The sequence below is a fragment of the Dendroctonus ponderosae genome, unplaced genomic scaffold (genome assembly GCF_020466585.1).
Source record: "Dendroctonus ponderosae isolate FM_Combo_2020 unplaced genomic scaffold, Dpon_F_20191213v2 Dpon_F_20191213_1, whole genome shotgun sequence".
Classification (NCBI taxonomy): Eukaryota; Metazoa; Arthropoda; class Insecta; order Coleoptera; family Curculionidae; genus Dendroctonus; species Dendroctonus ponderosae.
This window is the reverse complement of record NW_026017110.1, coordinates 33,846,866-33,858,858: the sequence shown is the minus strand read 5'-3', so window position 1 is coordinate 33,858,858 and position 11,993 is coordinate 33,846,866. Positions and strand designations below refer to the sequence as shown.

Below are 11,993 nucleotides of genomic sequence, written 5' to 3'. Positions count from 1 at the left end.
AAATTCCACCAGATCAGATCATGCGAACTCCCCTCAAGACTCTTCTGGAATTCATTGAATATACAGGGATAATGAGGGAGTAAAAGTACGAGGGCCCAATAGGACAGAAATGACCGCGGTGCGAGACCAAACACCACCTCGGCGGCGAGGAAAGGGTTTTAGTGGGTAAACAGCTTAGCTGGAGTCCCACACACACCACAGCGACAGACCACCAGCTCTGGGAGTGCGTAAAAGAGCATTTCCCAAACCTCACCGGAAAAAAAAAAAGAAAAAAAAAATGCATCATGGTCTATCGAATCTCAACTTTAGAACATTTTATTCAGAAACACCCTGTATTTAATATAACAATAAATACTCAATTAGTAATTAAAGAGGGCGCCAATTTTTTGGCGGCCTTCTTGGTTAGGAATATATTTATTTTAATTCAAGTTTAATTAATACAGACAACATTGTATCCAGTCTTTTATTATTTTTCTTATGGAAATAAATGTATTTGAGGGTTCTATGCATCCGTTCCAAAAGCATAGGTATTTGTATTCAAACCTGAACATAACCTGTAACAATAAGCTCATGACTCAGTAGGTTAGATATTCCTTTTGAAAATATTACCCAAATGGCTTTGTCGCAGAATCTCCTATTAAGTGAGAAATGGCTGACTTGATCATAAAATTAAAGGCATTTCTCTCAATTTCTTCTAAAACTGTACGCAGTGTTTTATACGTCTGAATTTGCTTCTCTTTTCCACAAATTTTAGTCACATTTTTTCACCAGGTTCTATCTACGTGTCAAGTACAGAACAGCCTTTTTTCAGGAACACCAAATACATTAAAATAACCATCCCCCCAGGGTTGACAGGATATAGAAAATCTTATTGCTGATTGGTTGCCAGTCGTGATACGTCAACGGTACCATTATGCCGTGTGCTGGGGCTATCCGCTTGTGTGTTTTAAGGGCAGAGCATGGTGTGCGTGTCCCGTGACCAAATCAGCTGCATGGTGTGCGTGACCAAATCAGCTGATTTAAAACATTCAATAACAACAGGCAAGATTTTAGGTTAAAAATTCGACTGACAGCAAACGGTAACGGCAAGTATATAAATCGCCTTATGTAGCGCAAACGGCAGCGGCAAGTTTGTAAATGGGCCTTTAAGTCGGTTAACATAATACTGCCATCTAAGCAATCATGATTTGCAAATGATTTTAGATGGCAGAAGAGAGGTTAGTTGAAATAGTCGGAGGAAATCAGGAGGTGTATGATACAAAACATACGAACTATATGAAAGCCAAAGTAAAGACCAGAATCAATATTTCTTCTTTAGCCTCACCATCTGACTGAACTTAAAAATTTCAAATAAATGTATTTTAATCTTAATTTCTTCATATTGACTGCAAACCGAAATCCGATCTAACTGACATTGATACGCACTGCGTCTCAACTTTGCGGACCTTGGACCTACGCGTGAAGTAAGTTCGCTTCAAACGCTCGTCGGGTCGCCTCATGCGCATCTCAATTTGCGCCTAGCCTTAGGCTAATAGATCTAAAGTCCTCACACTGTTTGATGGTATTTTTCTTAAGAATTATAACCGATAATGAAGATAATAAAGTCGATCTTAGTCAATCTTCCGGTAGTTTGTGGAGTGATATATTCTGTTAAATGATGCATATCCACTTGTTTTAGCACTTGCATAAATGTTATCATGTCCTGGACCTTCACCGTTCTTCAACAGTTCTCAGGTCTGTTCCACTTCGGATCTAATGATAGTTGGACCGCTGAACAATCCTTGACCAAGGTGACCCGAGCAAACGAATTAAATCTCAGAGGCTTCGAACGAACGATCCTCAGAAAAAAGTTTGGGCCACTCTATGATACCATCACTGACCAATATCAAATTAGAACTAATGTCGAAATTCAAGAACTTTACAAGGATGGTGATATTGTCCATTGCATAGCGGGATAATGATGATTGATTTTTCTCTCATGACTACACTAATCCTTATATGCAAATAATTTGCAATTGAACACACAGGTCTTACCTTGCTTCCGCAAATCAACAGCTCGATTTCTTCAGGACGGAATAGTTGTTCTAAAGGCGATTCATCCACCACCATTTGAAAGCCTTTATAAAAGGCTTTGAATTGCTTCTCTACGGATTTATTTAGCAAGAAATCGGCGTACAATTCAACGAATTCCTATATAGAAAATACATCAAATTTCTTGCCAATGTATTTAAAATTAATTATACCGGGTGTAACATTTAACCTGACATATCTCAATATCTCGAATAATAAGCACTTTAAAAAAATGTTTAGTATCAAAGTTGTATTATTCTGCGGCGGAAATACATTGATGACAAAATTAGTGTTGTTCTGCCCCTCCTTCTGGAGGGAAGTGGGTAACTTTGATTTTTTAAATGGCACTATAAACGACAAAACACTATCCTGTCGCTCATAACTTACCGGAATGTTTGGCTAAATCTGCTTTAAAACTAAAAAAAAAACCACTTTACTGTTAGCTTTTAACGAAGTAAGTGCTCAAAATGATGGCCTTCAACCTGAATACTTATCAATTCGTATTTCGAACGACCGAGGACAACAAGCATTTCTTATTCGTACAATCATATCTTCACGTGTCCTTGGTATTTGTTTATAAAATTTGTCTTTAAGATAGCCTCACATAAAGAAATATGGCAAAGTGAGATCTGGTGATGTAGCAGCCCAGTTCACCGGATCAGCTCTACTGATCCAACGATCACTAAATTTACCACTACAATTACGATCAATGGTTTCTCGTGCTACCACCGAATAATGTGCTGGATAACCATCATGCTGAAACCACATGGAATACCATACCAATGTTGGCAGTTCGTTTTCCAAAATGTCCGGTACATGTCAACATTAAAGTTGCCTTCAATTATGTGCGGACCGATAAGTTTACTGCCAATGATTCCACCCCATACGTTGACAGTCCAAGGGGGGGCTGGTACTCAACTCGTCGAAGAGAGTGCGGATTTTCGCTTTTTCTCTTCACTCCAGTAATGCATGTTGTGTCTATTAACGTTGCCGTGACTTATAAATGACGATTCGTCGGAAAACAATACGTAACAAACAAAATAGGGTATTGTTGTATTTACCCGATTTTCAAAATCTTCCCCATGGAGGTCGTGGTGTAAAGAGATATGATACGAATGAAACTTCAACTTTCAACATTCGCCACACACTCATATGAGAAATACCTTAATGCAGTGATACTTCTCGTGTGCTAGCATGGGGATTATAAGGACAAGCATCAAAGACTGCTACTTGATTGTCTGCTCCACAAATTGTAGCTCTACGTGTCTGCTTTACACTTCCTTCAGTAGAAAACTGCTTGATAACTCGAACGAAAGAAGCTTGACGCACTTTGTCCGGCAAAGACTGAGCGTAGAGGTTGATAGCATTATCAATATGCCTGCCAGTTTTTCCATAAGCAAAAACGATTTGAATTTTCTCTTGTACAGTCATGTACTCCCTGCTCATAAAGCATTAATACCAAAATAAATCTAACTGATTAAAATTAGATGATTCTTCAAGTTATTTCTTTTTCTTTGACTTTTGAACCAAAAATGTCATCAAATAAAACTGTGTTATTAATATGTATCTCTAGCAACAGCGTTTTTTAAGAAGATTTTACCAAACATTCCCGTAAGCCATGAGCGACAGGAAAATTAAATTTAGTTGATTATAGCGAGATCTATCGTGTTTTTAGCCGTAGAATCTAAATCTGTAATAAAAAGTGGGGGTGCCATTAAAAATCAATGTTGCTACCTTCCCCCACAAGGGGAGGTAGAGGAACACTAATTTTGTCATCAAAGTATTTCCCCCGCGGAATAATACAATTTGGATACTAAACATTTTTTCGTAGAGTGCTTATTATTCAAGATGTCTCAGGTTAAATGTTACACCCGGTATATGTGGTCTTAATTTTTACTTAACATTTAATGTTGTTTGGTTTAAGTTTAAAATTAATTTACTTTTTTACTTTTATTACCAAAATGTTGAAGTAAATAATTTGCAATCGAAACTCAAGCCCTAAATTTAGACAGCCAGTGTATTTTGTAAAATAAAAATCGGATAAAAATACATATTTTTTCGTCAAAACATTATCAAACCAAATTGAGCGATAACGTGAATAATTTGTTCCTCTAGTTGATACTTACATACTTGTTCTCTTGTGTAACCGGGATTTTGTCTCCCTTATCTTTCAAGTCATAATTAATAATGGTCCCGAACACATCTTGGTAACTTATCCTAAACGTTTGCATGAACACTTCCTCCAAATCGGAGTCTTCATATTCTAACATTTGCTTCAAACTACTGTATAAAATCTGAAACATCAATCGTGTAAATTAATTTTGTCATATTTTCATATCCACATTGTGTTAACGATCAAATCCAACACCCCACATATCGTCACACTCAATCCTACATTCTCTGATAAAGCAATCTAATGGTTATTCATTATAGAAGGAAATTAACAAGTCTTTAATCCATACAATATTCTTGAGGCAGATTATGCTTTTTTGATGTAATTAAAGGTTATATGTAAATCACTTATGTAGTTTAACATTTTATCCACCATCATGTCCAAACTCTATAAAAGTATATTGAAAACATTTCGACTGAGTTGAAAACTAGATATCATCAAAAGTGTTTTTACGACAATGGCTGGCTTGTTTATTTATTGGTTATAAATTATAATTGACCAATGGTATCAGAAGGCCTCTAATCCACTGAAAGCAAAGGTATTAGACCTTCCTAATTCACTGGTCGTGGATACACAACATTAAAAAAAAAACGATTGTTAGCACTAATTATCTAAGGACCTACAGGATTCCAGTCTACCAGGTCTTCAAAAGATCCTTTTCTTCCCATTAGTTTTCTGTACAATACCATGGGAAAGTTAACAGCCAAAATTATGTTGTTGTATATTGCTAGGCCCAAAACAATTCCTAAAATATTTCCAAGCCTCGTATTATCCTCGTAGTACAAGACAGTATGAAAGATAAGTATAGCATTGATGTGATAATGCTTACCGATAAGAGTGAACTGAGCAGTACTTTCAAAACTTGTGGGATTAAACCAAACGGTTTGTGATTCGTTTTGCATGGTAAACATTGCATAATCAGGATTGAAAATCTCTTCAATGACTAGCTGGAAAAATTCTTTTGAAACGCCTCCTTCGTCAATACCTTGTTCTCCTTCGAACTCCACAACTAGCTGCTTCTTTAGGTCATTGGGATTTTCCATAGATATCATTTCCAGCTAAAAATTTAAACACTTACGTATCCTCAGGCTATCCAAAGTATCAACACAAACAATTAAGACATGACAACAACATGACAAAAGAAATTTGGCTCTATACAGAATAATCTGGTAGTTAAAGTCATTGCCCTTCGAATCCCAAATATTTATTGGTTTGAGCAATATAAGTTTTGTAGTCAGCTTTGTTTAGGTTAAACAAAACTAAAACTGTTAGAAATTATATTTTGGCTATGCTAATTTAGCCAAAGCTAATTTAATCTTTATAAAACTTCTAAATCGAATTTAATGTTTCCTTTACTACACTGTAATGTTTTTCATATGTGGTTAATGAAGAAGAGATTGACAGACAGTTATTTTCGAAAATCGTGTTCGCATAATTGTGATGAAAAATCATGTTTTGACAATGTTGAAAAAATCAAGTTAAACCAAGAATGTACGGTTTCTATTTATTTTGAAGCACTTTAATGAACATCTGTAATTTCACTAAAAACATATTTGAATCATTTAGTTCAATAATTACAATTTATAGAGTGATTCAAAATTGGCGTCATTCTAAAGAGTTACTTGGAGAGTGCGGCAAACATGTTGAATGAATGAAACTGAAAAAAATGTGCAGTTTATTTCCCAAATATATTAGCTCTAGCAGTGTTTATGATGAATTGTGCCGACCTGGCAAGTTTTCCGTCATATATAAACATCTTTGAAAAACTTATAGACTTATTTTTGCTTATTGCTTGATATTCAATTATACGGTGTGAGTCATAATTAGCAAATGAACCAGTCCAAAAGAGCTAGCTACCTTCCACGACACAGGGTGACAAACGAGTGAAGATACCAGAAGAAAATATTTAATATTTTGAATATTTACTTCAGTGTTCAATTACTTTTAGTCTCAAGTTTACGGGGTGACAACACAAAAATGACAACCAAATTCTCACGAATGTGACATGAATATTTATTAAATTAGAAAGTTTTTATTCGATTCTCCGTTTAAAATACTACGTTCTGTTTCAATTTGATTTAACACCTTTAGCTACTTTACTAACATATCAAAATAATGAGAAACACTTTTGGCGTTATAAGTTAAAAAAGCATCCGATCGATATTGCGCGGACGCTTGGAATCGACAAATCTAACGTCCGACGAACCAACAAGAGGTTTAAAGAACTCGGCCATACTAGTCCCCGTCCAGGAAGTGGCAGAAAGCGCAGATGAGAAGATGTTCACCGCGCAATAAGCCCACAATCATCAGAACGATAGAAGGTGGTCCGCGAAGGCCCCCGGCATATCGGCCATCGTCAAGCATGGCCAAAATCCCGCGGCCGTTATGGTTTTGTCCGGAATTTGCGCCAGAGGCAAGACTCTCCCTCGCTTTCGTGAAACCGGGGGTCAAAATCATAAAGACGTCTTCCACCGTGACATCATCGAACCCGTCGTGCTTCCGTGGGTGCAGCAGCATTGCCCATGCGGATTGGACGTTGCAACAGGACTCCGTTCCGGCTCACAAGGCGAAAGCGACTTAGGATTGGTGCAGGACCCATTTTCCGGATTTCATCTCGTCGGCGGGATGGCCGCCCTACTCGCCAGATCTCAAGTCGATAGACTACAATGTGTGGTCTACTTTGGAGACCAGGTCCTGGGCTACATGCCACAAAACTTTCGAGTCGCTTAAGCGGTCGCTGCGTCGGGAATGGGACCGATTGTCGCCGGAATAAGTACGGCGGAAATCTTTCGGCAGCGTTTGGTGCCCTCCCGAGACGGACGGAAAGGAGACCATTTCCAAACCGACTGAGTATGTTGTAATCAAAATAGTTGCTTATTGTTCTTTGTTGATAAATTTTCTTTTTATTGAAAATTAAACATTTTATGAAGTTTCCGCTAGACGTCATGTTTTTATTGTCACTATTACTGTAATTGTTTAATACTAAATAATAATTTATTTAAATAAATTGATAAGACGCACGCCCACGGTCTTAATTTTTCAATCGTTAATGGATTGGCGAACAAAAACTGGCGTAGCAATTTTTATCAACAATTTAATATGGACCCGTGATCTTATAAACGCCACTGGTAAAAATAAAATTAATGTTTAGACATAAGGAAAAGTACCAGAGTTTTCTGTCAGTTTATACAACATTTAATATCTCCAATCGTTTCCAATATAATAAATTTAAATTTTTTAATAAATATTTAACATCTAGTATTTTCGTATCAAAGCATTGTTGCACTGATTCATTTACCATAATAACATTAGTTTTGATCGCATAATCTACTTTAAGTTTGTACACTTAATTATGACTCGCCATGTCTTTATTATTTAAATCATGCATTCCTATAAAACCGCTCGAAATACAATCAATATGAAAGGTTCAATAATTTTTTTAAAATTTATACCCAAAATTAAATGTAAACCACAATTTACAAACTGATCTAACTTTCAATGATATTCCTATATTTCACATATTGTTTAAAAACATATTTAATTAAAATTTCTGCGGTCATTATTTAGTAATAGAAGTTATTCGGGATGGACTTTCAAAGGCCCGTAACTTGTAGATCATAATATTGGAACTACGAACGAATATAGTATTTTGTAATATTAGAATAGTGCGTTTTAAGTTTAGTAACTTTACATTAACCTTTTAAAATGGGTACCTTGTCAGATACAGTTAATCTCGTGTCCCATGCATCCGTTTGTACGATGGTACGAAAGTGTTTCTATTGGTTGGGAGATCTGTCAATTCGTCCGGCTTCGTACCAAGTTGGAAAATGTTACTATATAACTTTATACGATTATCGTATGATTTTTAGCCTGACGTTCATTGTTTACATATTATATTTTATGTTGAATTTATTGTAAGTTTTAATAATGAAAACTAAACTTTACCATAAAATAGGATTAACAAATTGCTTCTGTTTTCATTATTATGGATTAGGCACAAAAGGGAAAGTTAAAATACACGAAGATTTTGGGTTCTAGACCATATTTCATAACATAAAATAAATTAATAGTTCATAATATAAACATTTATAACATTTGTTATAAATCATTTGCCTCTGTTTTATGTTATTATTGATATGTTATTTAGAGCTTTTAATTAAAAAACACCAAATGGTTGAAAAAACGATTATTTGGCGTATTTTGTAAAATAGCAGACTTTGCTATTAACATTTACTACTACTTACCTCAACAAGAGCATCATCAATAATATTATCTCTTCGTACTTTAACTCTTAAATAAGGATTTGAAGGATGTCCAGTAACAGCTTGCAGTATGCTGATTCTCCGTTCTGAATACATCCTTATTCTATTATCGAAATAAAGACCCATTGTTTTTGTAGCTGGCGTTAAAATAAACGGGTAATTCATAAAACTGAATTTTCCTGAAAAGATACCTGTATGGGATATTTCATTTTAGTATAATACGGATAATGAACAAAGACCTTTACACTCTGGTAAAAAGCTGGCATTAGTAAATTGCACCTGTGCGATTAGCTTCAATTAATATGTGCATCACCGTTGACTGCTCATTGATATGAATATTAGTGAATTGAAGCTATTATTTTAAGAAAGTACGTCGAACTGTTTCCACTTGCATCAATATCAAGGCCACTAGAATGCACAGAGCATAGAGTAATAATTCAACAATAAGGGAATCAAAAGATCGTACATACAAGGCGCTGCTAAGGCTAGCTGCAAAGCTGTTCAAATAATTTTTGTATATTTTTTTACTTTGATAAAAACTTTTTATGAAAATAAAGTTATTATCATCAAAATAATAATAATTATTATTATCATCAAAATAAATTTTAAAATTTAGGTGGTATTAATGGCGAACATGCATTTGACAATCTTGAATTATTTTGCTGAAGCTTACCTAGTTCACTTTTGAAATTGGCAAAATCTCGATCCATCTCAACCATATCACTTAAAGGTTCGTTATAAAATTCTGAATATGGTAAAAAGGGCTTCCGACAATCCAAAATATTGACACCAAGGACGGTGGCCAGAGAGTCTTCTGGAGCTATACTTTTGCTGAGCTTAACTGATAGGAAAGATTCATCCATGGAATCGTTCATGTAATCCACATATCTTAGATATGGAGGCTCTAAAACCCCGGCAAGAATGTTGGAGTAATATAGAATCTGAAAATATAAAAATGTAGAACGCTGCTTTCCCCATATACTGGATGTCTCGTTATTAATGATACAAGACAAAGCTACATATTCCTGGAGCAAAAACATCAAAATTTAACATAACCTAATTTGATAACAACCGCATATAAAACGGCAGTTAAAAGTTGGGTACATTTTATTAATAATTATTGGGAAGATTAAATGTTTTGCATAAACCGCGGTCTGCTCAAGTTATTTCGGGTGGGGAATCTAAATATTAGTCGGGGGTCTCTTTCCTAATTTTAAGAAGACGTAACTTTTTCATGCCGTAAGAACATTTTTATTAACTACACCATTGYTGTTAACAGAACCAATTCTGCAACTCTTCCACGTAAAAAAGGTGGATGTTTATCATTTTATTATATATATTATAATTATATTTATCATCTAGATGTAAGGATGGAGGATAAAAGGCAGAATTCAAGGTCTGTTCTCTCTAAATAACTTTTTCGAATCGAAAAGCAACTCAAGAACCTCAAAGGTGAGAGTCTGTAAAAGCATTATAAGATCAATAATAGCTTATGGGCGTGAGACATTAACAATGACCAAGGCTAATGAAGAAAAAACTTAGGCGTTTTCAAAGAAAAATTCTAAGGAACATTTTTGGTCCCCACCACAACCCTAATGGCAACCAGTATCGCATCAGGACAAACGCCGAGATTGATCAGCTTTATGGCGACGGGAATATTGTCAAATAAATTAAGTCCCAGCGCCTAAGATGTTACGGGTATGTTCATAGACTATGAGATGACAGACTGACGAAACTTGTGTGGGAGGAGAGACCGTCGAGAAAAATGTTCCTTGGGAGACCACGCCACGGAGATGGAATGACAACATCAAAGCAGATCTCACGAAAATCAATTCCCCTCTGGACACGAACGTTTTGGAGGATTGGGAGGCGTGGAGGAGCATAGTGCAGTCAGCCTAGACCTACATTGCGTTGTAAAGCTACCTTGCGTTTGATTATAGAAAGAATATGAATATGTCTTGAATTGAATTCACTTGACTTTTGTATACGGGAGTATATGAATTTGTGTACGTCGAGGCAATAAATAGTAGTAAATCACGTGCAGCAAAATATTCTGCATTCTGTGAATATAATTTTGAAGAATCACTAAAACAACATTATATTTTTTATTCGGTCTTTCATTATTTATTAAGTATGAGTTGTATGATAAGTAGAAGATAAGATGAGACGCTGTAATGATACACTATTAAATTGCTGTAAACTGCTGTCCAGATTTGATTGTTTTCTGTAGCATGTCTCTACCCGCCTTAAGAGAAACAGCCACGGCGGCATATATTTTTTTAGCATAGAAAGGCTTGCAAATATTTGTGGTTAATATAAATGTACATACAGTGTGGCACAAAAAATTATGAAAAGTATCGCCGACAACGCTCGCTTGAACCTAGATCAAATATGCAATTATTGACAAAAATGTATAAAACATAAAACTCTGACACCGTACATTCTGTTATTATCAACTTTCGGATATATTTGGATATATTGGGAACACCGCCTGCAGCTGGGACGGAATGAACTGATTAGTTTCGTCAGTTGTTACCGGCCCCAAGCCCGGATAAAGTGTGGAGGGTTCCAAGATACTTGCCTAGGGCAAAAAAACAATCATAGCTCACAGAAACAAAGGTCAGTCCTCGGATAATGGACGGATTTCGATGACGACCCATGCGAGGTCAAGAACAAGGACAAGGACAAGGACAACGCAAAAACTAAAATTTATTCCCACTAGATTTGCCTGCTGAAATATCACTTTCTGGAATGGTAGAGATCAGGAGATGATTATGGAAATGGAAACGCATCAGCTAAAGGAAAAACCATCAAATACCAAGATTACATCTTTGCCTACAGTGGAAAACCAAAGCAAGACCGCGTTAAATCAGGTGTGGATATTCTTATACATGATAAGTACTCTGACATTATTGAAAACATAGAATACGTAAATGATAGGATCCTAAGAATCAACCTGGCATTCCCCGAGGGCCCACTACATCTAATTAGCATCTATGCGCCCGACATATTCAAGCCAAAAGAAGACGCTGAAAGCTTTTATAACTCACTACAAAGCAGTATAGACCAAATACCCAACAGCGAAAGATTAATACTGCTCGGCGACTTTAATGCTCGAATTGGCAAAGTAGAAATTCCAGGTGTAAAACAGAAGTTTAAAGAACCAACCCTCAATGAGAACGGCGAGTCCCTAATCGAATTTTGTTCCAGAAATAATCTAAGAATAAATAACACCTTTTTCCAACATAAAGATGAACATACATACACCTTTTGTAATACAAGTAGCCAAAAATCCATCATTGACTATACAGGGTGAGTCAAAATTGGCGTCATTCGGCCGCCACGAGAAAAATATTGAAGATTTTTTTTTCGAAAATTTCTAGAAGATATTAACAGTTGAAGATCAAATTTCAACTTTGTTATTAAGCATTATTTTAAAATTGTTCCATGTTTAATTGGTAGCATATTGGAATACTTAAGCATTCAAA

At 35.7% G+C, this 11,993-nt stretch overlaps 2 protein-coding genes across 11 annotated transcripts in view; both read right to left on the bottom strand.

Annotated features, from left to right (window-relative positions):
• LOC109541407 overlaps positions 1-11,993 on the bottom strand; it is a 64,172-nt gene that overhangs the window by 34,961 nt on the left and 17,218 nt on the right. The window lies entirely within an intron of this gene.
• The window catches only part of LOC109538367 (ubiquitin-protein ligase E3A), a 27,228-nt gene that overhangs the window by 5,245 nt on the left and 9,990 nt on the right, over positions 1-11,993 (bottom strand). For 4 of the 5 annotated variants that reach the window (XM_048670276.1, XM_048670277.1, XM_048670279.1 and 1 more), the window contains 6 exons: positions 9,179-9,446; positions 8,488-8,696; positions 5,073-5,301; positions 4,867-4,988; positions 4,197-4,364; positions 2,035-2,190 (listed from right to left, as the gene is read on the bottom strand). In XM_048670276.1, the coding sequence (XP_048526233.1) occupies positions 2,035-2,190; positions 4,197-4,364; positions 4,867-4,988; positions 5,073-5,301; positions 8,488-8,696; positions 9,179-9,446 (1,152 nt within the window). The remainder of the gene's footprint in view (positions 1-2,034; positions 2,191-4,196; positions 4,365-4,866; positions 4,989-5,072; positions 5,302-8,487; positions 8,697-9,178; positions 9,447-11,993) is intronic. The other variant, XM_048670278.1, reaches the window with a different exon arrangement.